The sequence below is a fragment of the Kuraishia capsulata genome, genomic scaffold (genome assembly GCF_000576695.1).
Source record: "Kuraishia capsulata CBS 1993 genomic scaffold, Kuraishia_capsulata_scaffold_2, whole genome shotgun sequence".
Taxonomy (NCBI): domain Eukaryota; kingdom Fungi; phylum Ascomycota; class Pichiomycetes; order Pichiales; family Pichiaceae; genus Kuraishia; species Kuraishia capsulata.
Genome location: NW_019172951.1, coordinates 1,289,894 through 1,302,369, shown reverse-complemented (window position 1 = coordinate 1,302,369; position 12,476 = coordinate 1,289,894). Strand labels below are relative to the sequence as shown.

The following is a 12,476-nucleotide window of genomic DNA, read 5'->3' as shown; positions in this document are numbered from 1 at the left end:
CCAGACTCAGCACATTATGTTGAGCACTGAATCGGAGGACGAAAAATTGCAACGGCATCGCAAGTTGTTCCTATCCATAGACAATGGCAAGTCGGGCCAAATCTCGCTAAAGTCTTTCAGAGAGTCGCTAAAATCGCAGAACCATCCTCTAAAGGACTCTCAGTATGCCATTGGCGAGCTGTTCCAGAGTCTTGATACAGACGGTGATCATCTGGTGGACTTTGACAATTTCAGGCGGTATGTACTGCAGGCAGAACAGCAGATCGAGGCCGGATTCCGTGTTTTAGACAAGGATGAGGACGGGAAGATACTCAAATCTGATGTTGAAAAGTATTTAAAGACAACTTTGGGCGTAGATCCGGCACCTGAAGAAGTTGACGTGTTTTTTGAAAGTTTGGACAACGGCCATCGCGGATATGTCTCCTACGAAGAGTTCAGAGATACGCTACTGCTTATGCCCCGGCTTCAGGGTTCCCGCATTAAGACGGCTTTTCGGTTCTTCAACGATGAATTGGAAAATTTGTCAAGTGAGGGTGATGTGACTGTTGGTGATGATATTCTGAATAGCGTTGGCTACTTCCTTGCTGGAGGACTGAGTGGGGTAGTTTCGCGGACGTGCACGGCGCCGTTCGACAGAGTCAAGGTTTTTCTCATCGCAAGAACAGATCTGACTTCAACGTTTTTGCATTCGAAGGAAGAGATCAGACACATAATAGAGGAGCAAAAGCACCAGGAGCTTGCTGAGTCCAAGATCAAGTCTCCCATCATAAAAGCGGCGCGCAGTCTGTACAGACAAGGCGGACTCAAGGCTTTCTACGTGGGAAATGGATTGAACGTGATCAAAGTTTTCCCCGAGAGTGCCATCAAGTTCGGTTCGTTTGAAGCTGCTAAAAGGTTTATGTGTAAGTTCGAAGGTGTGTCGGATCCCAGTGAACTGAGCAGATTGTCTACATATTCAGCTGGTGGTCTAGCGGGTGTGGTCGCCCAAATGGCTGTTTACCCAATCGACACGCTGAAGTTCCGTATTCAATGTGCACCGCTGGAGTCGCGGACGAAGGGAGGAAGACTTCTATTCACCACAGCCAAAGACATGTACAAAGAAGGTGGAATTAGGTTATTCTACCGCGGGCTGATTGTTGGAATAGGAGGCATGTTTCCGTACGCTGCATTAGACCTCGGAACTTTTACGACGATAAAGAAATACTACATTCAAAGAGAGGCGGAGAGAAGGAAATGCTCTGAGGACGACGTCAAACTGCCGAACTACCTGGTTCTTTCTATGGGAGCATTGAGTGGGTCTTTTGGTGCGACTGTGGTTTATCCAATTAACCTTTTGCGTACCAGATTGCAAGCTCAAGGGACGTTCGCACATCCATACCGCTACGACGGTTTCTTTGACGTCGCAAGACAAACAATAAAAAGAGAAGGCTTTCCAGGGCTCTTCAAAGGTTTGGTGCCCAACCTAGCCAAAGTTGCTCCAGCCGTCAGCATCAGCTATCTCGTTTACGAAAACCTCAAAGGTTTATTTGGGCTTGAGGTCAAATAGATTTTGTCGCGATAATGTCCCGTATTATTCATTTAGAGCAAATATAAAAAGCACTCAAATCCAAGCCAGCATTCTCATTAAGCATTGGTGCCCCTCGTGGTGGTGATCTTGCGCAAGAAATCATCATTGTCCTCTCCTTCCCCATAGCCGTTCTCAGCAGCTTCAAGATTGGCTTCGATCCACCACGAAGAGTTCTTGTAGTCATCATCATCACCTGTGCTGAGATCTGGCTTTTCTCCTGGCGATTTATCGCCAACAATTGTTCTGCTGGCACTCATGTAGAGCGACTTGGATGAGTTCGACATCGGCTTATACAGAACTGTGTCAGCCGATGAACATGGAGTTGTTTCCTTGATGGATGAATTAGCCCACATAGTGGTCAGGGGCAAAGAAGTAGCGACGAGCAAAGTTCCAATGGCACTGAGATAGTTATACGTGACTTTTCCATTAGTGCAGAAGCTGGCGATGATGATGGCTGTGGGTATGACCATTGTCTGTGACGACATGATGAAAAGAATATGAAAAATGTCAAACTGTTTGAGGCCGAGATACCGGCGTGTCCGAATGGCAATGAAGAGCTTAACATTGAGCATGAGGCTTACAATGACGAATGAGGCAGTGAAAACTGCCAGAGGCACAGCACCCACCCATGATGGAGTAGCGACGAGACTAGTTGATGTGAGATTAATGTTCGAGTAAACCGCAGTTGCAAAATACAAGCCGGTGGTGATCAAGCCCAAAAGACATGCCATAACAGTGGCAGCAATCCCAAACACTTGCATCATTCTGTTGGGAGACCTGAAGATGGTGTAAGTCTGCAAGACCAATGAAGCCTCAATGAACCCGATCACCAGGATCTGGAAAGTGTTTGTGACCACCGATGTGACGGTCGCATCGTGGTTGGTATAATCGTAGAGGCTGAAGTTAAATGCAATAGATCCATAAACACCATTCAGAAAACGAAGATATAAACCAGAGTGAATAGAGATCGAAAGCAGTGCCAGCTGGTTGACAATGAAGATGGGAGCTCTTCTGTTCTTACTGACAATCCAGGAAACCACAATGGTCATCGCTGAGACGCTGATCCGAGCACCAAAGACTGCGGCCGTTGCCAACTCGTTCCTGAACCAGCTATCCAGATCACCGAATGCGATACTGGTGTTTCCATACGGAGAGGTGTAGTTGAGGAGGATGTCTTCTGGGTTCAACCCAGCGGGCAGAGCGAAGTCGATTTTGTCCATTATTTTCGATTCCGAAACAAGTGGCTACAAGCTCAGTAGCAGCTCTATGCTTCTGACCCCATATATATATTCAATCGGCGTTATCTCTCCCGCATAGCCTTAATTGTCTCATCGCTTCAAGTCATCCCCGTGTCTGTCAAATTTCCCATTCGGGGTGGATCAAAAAAAAAAACTGAGTGCGGCTCTTTATTGTGGAGTGCACGAAATCATCTGCACCCACGCTTTTCAGGTACAACAGACCGAGTCACGGTATAAGAGGAGGAGTCATTCCCCCAAAAATGCTACAGAAACATCTCGAAAACCGCCCAAACACCAGCGTTCAGTTCTACTAAACGATTGACCTTCCAAATATCCCCCGAATATACCCCCAATATATACCAGCCTCAATTTCGCCCCGGACGCATCCCGAGGTGTTGCATATATGTCCCACTTTTGCGAGCTTCAGGTGCGACCTCTGACGCGCGCGGTCCCGATCCCTCGGGGATCGCTTAGCGCATTTCCGCCTGACGCCAAAGCAGGCGGTTGTTTATATTCTTTGAGACGTTCTAGAATGGGTGTTCCTTCCTGCATTTTTTTTGTTGTTGTTGTTGTCTGACCAGCTCGTCCTCACCAGAAAGCTGCTGATATTCGACTCCCTATTGCTCCTTGCTATTCTTCCCTTTCAAAAAGGCGACTGTTTATTCAATTTCAGCGATTCAAGTGTCTATTTATAAGTCCTCGTTTCAGAGTCTCGTCGGTGCCTGAACTGTCTGTTTGAGGCTTGTGATTTTTTTCGACCGGTTTCTCTCCAAACTTTTGCTGCTGTTGTCGTTTGAATAAGCAATGAGGTCAGGGATTTTGGCGTTGGCGCTGCTACCAATGCTGGTAGCGGCCGATACCTTCTCGTATCTCGGATGCTTTGCGAAAAGCGACGTCAGTGGGCTTTCCAAGGACGATTACTACACATGGCAGACACCATCGCACTGTGAAGACCAATGCAATGGCCACAAAGTGGCTGCTTTGCTAGACGGAGGTACGTGCTATTGTGGTGATGACGTGCCGAGCTCCGGTGATATTGTTGATGATTCCAGCTGTGATGTGGCTTGTTACGGTTATGGCACCGTTAATTGCGGTGGAGCTTCGTATTACAGTGTTTACAGTACTGAGACTTCAGATGACGACGATTCCAGTTCTAGCTCCAGTTCAAGTTCAAGTTCGAGTTCAGATTCGAGTTCTAGTTCGAGCTCCAGCTCTAGTTCCAGTTCCTCTTCAAGTTCAAGTTCCACTTCGAGTTCCACTTCAAGTTCGAAATCCCGTTCCAGCTCGTCTGCAAAGCATACCTCCAGCTCCAGCTCATCGAAGACCTCAGCTTCATCCAAAGTGACATCCACGGAAACATCTTCCATCTCGGAAACATCATCAGACGAATCCTCCTCGGAAACGTCTTCATCCGAAGAGTCCTCATCTTCGCCCAAAGTCACGACGTCCCCGTCGTCGGTTTCGACTTCGATCGTCTATGTGACTTCTGCTGAAACCACCTCAGTTTCAACTTCAACTTCCTCGTCTTCGGCTGCCGCTAATGAAGCCAATTCGAAGAGCTCTTCCGCTCACAAGTCCAAACTCAGTGGGGGCGCCATTGCAGGCATAGTCATTGGTGTTATAGTCGGTCTAGCAGCTTTGATCTTATTGATATTCTTCATATGGAGATGTCGCAAGAATGAAGACGTCGATGACGAAGAGGACGACTTCTACCACGAAAAGGAGCAGAAAACTCGCAATAGTTTTGGCTTCGTCTCTAATGACGACAGACTAGCCTATCAGGGTGAAAAGGGCAGACGGAGATTCAGTGACTCAAGTCTGCCGGATGCAAGACAGGAGACTGGTGGTCAGTTACGAGTTGTCAATCCTGACTGGAGCGATACCGAATAAAGCATTCAATGAAAGACGAATAAAAGATAGGTTGAATAACCAAAGGGTGGAACGTGAAAGAGTGATCAATTAATGTGGCTCCATACAAATTTTTTTATTTATCAGTGCATCATGAACCATATACACATTCTTTTCTCATTGTATTGTAGGAGTAAAGGTGGTGCAATTAGTGTGTGATTCTTCAAATCTTCAATACACCTTCTCGACATCTCCACGTGAAGACCTCTTGACCTGCTCAATTGCCAAACTCGCATCAATTACATCGTTCCATTTGGAGCGGAACGCGGTCTCGCCAAACTTGGCCAGAGCCAACTCGCGTTCTCTTTGAAGCATTGCATCCCTGGTAGTTGGGTCCATGGTCTCCGCCAACACGAGAGCATCACTCAGAGTGACTCCATTGTTGATCTTTGCGTAGTCTGGATCATCTTCCGATGTGAAGAAAATTCCAGTGGCATTGGAGTCAGTTGCTTCGTTAATTGGCAGTTCTTCGCCGTTCCACGGAACACAGATGTCGAGTTTTGGACCAGCACTGGCATGAACCACAGGCACCAAACCGTTGAATAGATATTCAACAACAGTGATTCCAAAATGCTCATTCCACATCGCATTCAAGCCGACCTCCGCACTAGCTAGCAATTGCTGTAATTCTGAGTGTTTCACGTTCAAACGCAGCTCAACGAGGTGCGAAATCTGATATTTGGCAGCAAGCTTCTTAAGGTCTTCAACAGCCTGCTTGTCGTTATCGTCTCGAACAGACCCCACTAGCACGAGCTTGTATGGCGTCAACGAATCTGTTTTCTTCAAATACTTTGAAAATTCCTCCAGGATCAGAGAGTGTCTCTTCTCTGGTCTGAATTGAGCAATGCAAACGATCACTTTCTCACGAGTGCCACCCGAATTGACCTTGGAGCCAATTGGTGGATAGCAGATTACCGGGGCAGAGGTGTTGAAGCTCCAGACCTTGGAAATGTGATTTTTTGTCCAGGTCGAATTACACAGAACAATGTCACAGTATGAGCCTGCCACAGCATATATCCACAGGATAGCAGTCCAGTAAACATATTTCAGTGAGCCTATGAGCGAAGCGGTATTCAGCTTCCCAAGCATGTCTGATGAGATCAACGGATAATGAACATATGAAACCACCGGCACTTTGAGACAGAACGAGATCCATGTATACGTGAAAGGGAACCCCATGGTATCAACCCAGACATCTGGCGGAAGCGCTGAAACGGCTAGTATAGACACATATACAGATGCCAGGGATTGCGCTATGAGCGTGAAATGCTTCCATTTGGACCCGTCTATGACCCATCTCTTGGTGTTGGGTAATTGCAAGAAAATCAGATTTTTCTCGTACTCGGTGAAATCCAAACCAAAGTTGGATTTCACAGAAGCCAGAATAGACGAAACAGATGTGTTATCGGAAAGTGTGAAAGTGTACACGGCAGCAATATTCTTTTCTGATTTGGCGAGTGTGTCCCGAACTGCTTCCCATAGAACCCTCTCTCCACCACCAGAGGCATCTGAATACGGATGGAAAAATCCAAATATCTTCTTCCGAGACTCATCAGTTGGAACCTTAGGGTTAACATCAAGCAGAAACTCCGAAGCCCGGGTCTCAGGTATCCGATCCACCTGTGGAATTCTCAACACCTGCGAGTACTTGATGTCTCCAGACGCAGTATCTTTGTGTGTGTTCAAAGGTACTGTAGAATACAGAATTGGCTCCTTACTCGCCAGAACAAGGCGTCGCCTAATAGTTCCAAATCTAGTGGCAAATTTTGACCGAGGTAAAACGCACGGTTTGTCCAGTTTGGAAGCCTTCTCAACCGCTGCTTGTACGTGCTTCTTCCATCCGTTAAAGGGAACGTAAAAGTACCGAGGCAAAACCACTGTCAAAGACCGATAAAGCGTTACCACGATGAAAAACACCACGAATAGTAACGTGACTTGAATCGTCTGACCAGTTGCCATTGCTGAGCTGATGTGGTTCGATAACTTGAGGAGCACATTGTACGTAGCCTTTATCTGGATAAGGGCTGCTTTTCGCTGAGGCTAGAGACACGTGACTTCTGATTTAGCTGTCATGTGACCTAAGTGCGGCGTTGGATAGCTTAGAAGCCGGCATTCGGGATGACAGATATTCTACGAATTCAATGCGGTATATTCGTTAGGCTAAACAATTTGCCTGATAAATCCGTCCAACTCTCAAAATAATTGGACGGCCAATAAGAGATGAAGGCTGTTCCCGGCTCGCAGCCTCTCTGCAGGGCTCTTATCCTTTTCTGCAGTGACTTGCTAAAGTTTTTAGGGGTGCGGCTCTCGACCTTCAATCGGTCTATGCCGGAAGTCATTACCAATGAATAAGCTACCACTATTGTACAGTAGGGGCACGCCTCTATCGCATTCTCTCAATAATGCCGGACCTCGGATTACACACGCCTTTCGATATTCTTTTGATTCTGCCGGACCTCGGAGTACAAAAGCCTTCTGACATACTCAGTCAATTTGTCATCTAACAAGACCGATGCATGAGAGGTTACCGCTTCGAGAAATCGCGCATCTGTTATAGGAGAATGTAATAACGATTTCCGGAGAAAACGGAGATACCAAACGAAGATGATTTTTCCTCGGTCCTCGGTTTAAATCAAAAACCCGGGGTATAAGTAAGAGGCATAAACCTGACACGACGAAGAATAGAAAATGTTTTAAGAAAATTTCAAACTCTGCTTCAACAGACTCTTATCAACTCAGACAGCCCTCGACACCTGCAAAATGCCCCATCAAAAAGTCTACTTCGTCACTGGTGCCAACCGTGGTATTGGTCTACAGATAGTAACTCAGCTCTCTGCCAACTCATCCAATATCGTATACGGAACCGCGCGTGATCTCGCTTCAGCTGCTGATTTGAAAAAATTGGCTTCCTCTCACTCCAATTTCAAGCCATTGGAGGCCGACGTTGTCAAGCCAGAGACAATCAAGAACGCTGCAGATGTGGTAGCCAAGGAACATGGCTACGTAGATGTGTTGATCGCAAATGCGGGTATTGCAGAATGCTATTCCCCCATCAAGGATGTTAGTCTTGATGAACTATCTCGCCATTGGGAAGTGAATGCAAAGGGTTCTGTGATCACTTATCAGGCAATCCGTCCACTGGTTGTCAAGTCCCAGGAGAAGAAGATTGTTTTTATCTCCTCAGTGGCAGGTTCCATTGCTGGATACTTTCCTCTCCCAAACCCAGCATATGGCTCGTCAAAAGCAGCTCTTAACTACATCATCAGGAGTATCGCTGCCGAATCTAAGGACGAAGGTCTGAAGGTGTTGGCTCTCCACCCAGGTATGGTAACCTCCGACATGGGAAATTTTGGCCTCACTAAGGTTGATATCACTGGGATGGATATTGTATTGCTTACTCCAAAAGAGAGCGCTACCGCTGTGATTGAACAAATTGAAAAGTTTGAGGAAACTGATAAGTTCTTGGGCTATGACGGCACCACCGCTCTTTGGTAAGCTGGTTATTCAAATAGCAACTAACCATGCGTTTTTCATACATAAAATTTACTTCTTATAAGAACTAAGGGTATCGAGAACATCTTATCTTTTAAACTCTCCAGGAGCTGCACGTGCGGCTGCCCCTCACACCTGATGCCCGATAACCGATCCGGTGGTGGTTACTTCAAGTGTACCACCCAAAAGTGCTCTGCGTCTGATGTGCAGTTCAGTGCAGGATATCTCCTACGTTTTTTCAAATCCATCAAACGCCGGATAGTGAGCAGGTACATCCGCTAGATTTTACTGGTAGAGCAGCGGTAATGGTTTGTCGTCCTGTCGGCTTTGTTTGCTCGGGTTGGCTGTAATTTGATATATATAGAGAGTAGATTTGAGTCTGCCCTGTCTCAGCATACCATGGCTTATCACTCACAGAAAATCATGGATTCCATGGTCATAATCGAGCCTCAGCTTAACGAATTAGAACCAGAACAGAATGATGAACATGGTGATCCTCATCGGATTCTACCCCACCTGAGATACTTTTCATAATTGTGGTACTCTCAGCCCAGCTTATGACAATGGCAGGATTGGCCACAGTTGCAATACCAGAAGACGAGAAGCTGGAGACTTCAAACGAGAAAGAAGTTGACTTTTTGGGTGCTTTCACTGGGGTTTCTGGGTTGGTTTGGTTTGGTTTAATGTGGCATGGAATGAGGCTCTCATTTTAACCTGGCACAAACCTGCAACTTACATTCTTTTGATCTTACGAGTACTCTGCTTTATGGCCTTCGTTATCATTGAGATTAACCATGCTAAACACCCATTGATTTCTGTTGCCTAAATGGATAAAGCTGTTGCGAGGGTCACGGTGTGTGTTGGGTGTGGATTTGGGGCGATTGGAATATGGATATACTAGTTTGGGATTTTCCCCATGAATATCAGAGGTCATTCTTCATTGACGGCTGCAGGGCAATTCTCGCCTGTAGGTTTTGCTGGGTTTGTTGTGGCTGCTGGATCAACTGCTGCATTGATTTCGAGTGGTTAGAGCCCGGGTATTGATGTTGAAGAGGCAGAACAGAAGGAGAATCATGAATCAACTTTAAACCAAGCAGTTGCCACTAATTGTACCGCTACTGAATATGAAATGTCATCATTTTTGAACAAACATAAAATCGTTTTTGGCTATTATTCAAGTGTTTGGAAATATGTGGAAAAATAGAAATCTTGATAAATCATGCAAATGGCGATGCATGATGAGGTGCAGTAGTTCATGGCAGTAACCATCCGCTGCAAAGATACGCAAATATGTTGTAATTATCCACAAATCCGTTTGCTAATCTTCTCAACAAAGCAGGTGTTTGTCCTGAGCTTCCAATCCAACCGCACTATAGTCTGGTGCTTGACCGCTATGATGCCATAGATGGACATCACCACGCCGACTCAAACTGAACCCTACATCACTCAGCAGTCCACTGTTACGTCCGAAGAATCTCCATCATGAATAAATACTCTCTGAAAGCTCGTTTATCCGTTTTTTGCAGTCCAAACCAGGAATAAGCACACCGCAAAATGCTGACATAATCACAATTTAGCTTACATCATCACCTCCGGATGAATGCAATGTCGCGCCTGCAGCGGAAGTGAAAAATCTTTGATTTCTCTGGGGATCTTTCAGACACTCAGAACTGCCGTTTCAAATAATGCTGTTGTCGTTGTCGAATTATTGGGTTCCTGAAAAGTACACCCTGGATCTCAAAATCCAAGGGGACCGTCCCAATTTCCATGGCCACTGTGCTATAGACCTGGTGCCGGGCGGTAACACTGCATCTCAAAAGTTCCAACTTCACGCCACCAAGTTGATTGTCACTAAGGCCGTCTTATTTGAAGGGGGAAACGAAGTGGCACAAATCAAGCCAACCAGAGGCTCTGATAGCGTATCTTTTGAGTTTCCGCAGGAAACGAGCAACTCAAGATCCTTGAGACTTGAGCTTGACTACCTTGCGGTGCAGACCAAGGTCTCGAGCATGGCCACCCCAACTACAGGAGTTTTCAAGTCATCAAGCGGAATTTGGGCAACCCACTGCCAACCTGGCTGGGCTAGTTCGGTGTTTCCTTGTGTGGATGAGCCAGTCTGCAGAGCCAAGATCCAACTAACTATCACCACTGACGATCCGGAGTACACTTGTATTGCCAACATGCCGCTCGCAGATACAAAAGTTTCGCAAGAATCTTGCTCTTTCGTGTTCCAGGAAAGTTTGCCAATGCCTACGCATCTCTTTGCTTTTGTTCTGGGGAAATTGCAAATGTTAACGAAGAAAGCCGGAGACATCACCGTCAACGTCTACGCCGAAAATACCAAGGGTCTTGAATGTGTTCTTTCAACGGCTTCGGCAGCAACCACACGCATTGGGGATTTGTTGAACGTGGAATATCCCATTCCAAAAATTGACATTGTTGCGCTTCCGTTTCTATCTGACGGTGCCATGGAGAACTGGTCGCTGATCACGGTTGCAGGTCAACATCTCATTTACACCTCTGGGGATGCTGACAGCAAATGGAACTCTAGCAAGAGTGTGAGAGAGATTGTGGTACATGAACTGGTCCACCAATGGCTTGGAGATTTGTGTTCGTTCAAATCATGGGACAACACCTGGTTCAACGAGTCTTTTGCTACTTGGATGGGTATTCGTGTGTTGGAGTCAATGGACCAAACTGGCCTCTGGCAAACTCATCTGGACCATGATCTTGTCCAGCTGTTACAAATTGACTCGCACGTTCAGAATTCTCCAGTAATCGGAAATCACCAGACTAACGACTCGCCCTCCTACATTGGCGAGACATTCGACCCAAAGACCTACAGCAAGGGAATCTATCTTTTGGAGATGCTGAGCTCCTTCGTAGGTTTTGAAACTTTCTGTGGATATGTTGGTGAATTTATTTCAAAGAATAAGTGTATGTCAATCTCAACTCTTGACTTTTGGCTGTTCCTGAAGGAAAAAACCGCCTTCGATGTGCCAACCATGGTCAACTCGTGGGTCCGCAATAAGGGATTTCCAATCTTGTTGGTGACTGCTAATGACGGGAAGTGCACCATTGAGCAACACAGATATCTGGATTCGGCATCGATCGAGGATACCAACGAGGAGGATGTCCCTTTTCACATTCCCTTGATTTTGGTCCAGGAAGGCCAGTTGGTGAAAAAGGTGTTGACCGACCGCAGAGTTGTTCTCGATACAATCCCAGACTCAGTCATCGCTCCAAAGCTCGCTCTTTTGCTTTACAGAGACCCAATATTTGCAGAAAGGCTCAATGGCGACCAGATATTCAAGCTGTGTTTTGACCTCAACTTTGTGGCCGATATCTACAGGACGAAGGTTGACCTGGAGATTTTCAAGCGCATCGCCGACTCGCTGAAATCCAAATGGCACACAAGAGAGGGACTGAAGTATCTTCAATTGCTGATGCAGCTATCTAACTCGATAACCGTTGGTTCGTCTCGTCAAGGAACTGAGAAACTTCAAAAATGGATTGAATCGTTGGATCTTCAGTTCAACCTTGAGGATACCGAGCTGTCAGAGACCAAGAGAATCTCTTTCGAGTCGAATGCTCTTTGTGGGCTATTCGGGCTTTCTCAAGGCAAGAATGTCAAGGAACTGTTGGAACTATTTGACAGCATAGTTAAGGGAAGTGCTTCTGTGCCTTTATGCTATGCATCTCTAGCCTTCGTTGCAGTTGCCATTCACGGCGATATCAAACGCTACAACACGTTGTTATCTTTAACTGACGATGATAACTTGATTCTCAAGACTCTGGACTCGATCCAGAAAGAAGGAAGACAGCGTTCTGAGATCCTCAAGTCATTGACCACCCAAATAGTTCAAAGTCTTGGGTTCACTCGTTCTGCAGATTCACTGAGAAAACTGCTTGCTCATATTCTGGCTCGTCTTAAGAAGGGTAAGGAGGACCAATACCATCTCTGCTTTGAACAGCTGTCGGGAGGACTGGCTGCCACCTCCGAGGTGAGGCGAATGGTATGGGAATGGTTCAGAACCAACTACCGAACCCTGCTGAAAAATGGCGATAGGAGCAAGGACTTCATGGTGTTGGCCACATCCTGTTTCAACTGCAACACTTTTGAGGTTTCGGGAGAGCTCGATAAGGAGCTGAAGACGTTCATTAAAAAGAACGACAGTCTTGTGCTGAGGAAGTCTCTGGAACACAGCCGGAGCGAGCTGAAAGCCCACCAGGGTGTCTATGAGCTTGCGAAAGGTGTATTCTGGTAGAGA

The 12,476-nt window shown here is 46.3% G+C and overlaps 6 protein-coding genes across 6 annotated transcripts; 4 read left to right on the top strand and 2 right to left on the bottom strand.

The window, feature by feature from the left end:
• Nucleotides 1-16: 16 nt before the first annotated feature.
• On the top strand, nt 17-1,546 carry KUCA_T00001985001 (uncharacterized protein; the record flags this gene model as incomplete). Its single annotated transcript, XM_022604221.1, has 1 exon — nt 17-1,546. One exon carries the CDS (start codon nt 17-19, stop codon nt 1,544-1,546), a length of 1,530 nt encoding a protein of 509 aa, XP_022458024.1.
• Nucleotides 1,547-1,623: 77 nt separating this feature from the next.
• Nucleotides 1,624-2,787, bottom strand: KUCA_T00001984001 (uncharacterized protein; the record flags this gene model as incomplete). Its single annotated transcript, XM_022604220.1, has 1 exon — nt 1,624-2,787. The coding sequence occupies one exon, from the start codon at nt 2,785-2,787 to the stop codon at nt 1,624-1,626; it is 1,164 nt and encodes a 387-aa protein (XP_022458023.1).
• Nucleotides 2,788-3,609: 822 nt separating this feature from the next.
• On the top strand, nt 3,610-4,695 carry KUCA_T00001983001 (uncharacterized protein; the record flags this gene model as incomplete). The annotated part of the gene is made up of 1 exon (XM_022604219.1): nt 3,610-4,695. One exon carries the CDS (start codon nt 3,610-3,612, stop codon nt 4,693-4,695), a length of 1,086 nt encoding a protein of 361 aa, XP_022458022.1.
• A 189-nt stretch (nt 4,696-4,884) lies between these two features.
• KUCA_T00001982001 (uncharacterized protein) lies at nt 4,885-6,672 on the bottom strand (the record flags this gene model as incomplete). Its single annotated transcript, XM_022604217.1, has 1 exon — nt 4,885-6,672. The coding sequence occupies one exon, from the start codon at nt 6,670-6,672 to the stop codon at nt 4,885-4,887; it is 1,788 nt and encodes a 595-aa protein (XP_022458021.1).
• Nucleotides 6,673-7,473: 801 nt separating this feature from the next.
• Nucleotides 7,474-8,208, top strand: KUCA_T00001981001 (uncharacterized protein; the record flags this gene model as incomplete). Its single annotated transcript, XM_022604216.1, has 1 exon — nt 7,474-8,208. The coding sequence occupies one exon, from the start codon at nt 7,474-7,476 to the stop codon at nt 8,206-8,208; it is 735 nt and encodes a 244-aa protein (XP_022458020.1).
• A 1,682-nt stretch (nt 8,209-9,890) lies between these two features.
• Nucleotides 9,891-12,473, top strand: KUCA_T00001980001 (uncharacterized protein; the record flags this gene model as incomplete). The annotated part of the gene is made up of 1 exon (XM_022604215.1): nt 9,891-12,473. The coding sequence occupies one exon, from the start codon at nt 9,891-9,893 to the stop codon at nt 12,471-12,473; it is 2,583 nt and encodes an 860-aa protein (XP_022458019.1).
• Nucleotides 12,474-12,476: the final 3 nt, after the last annotated feature.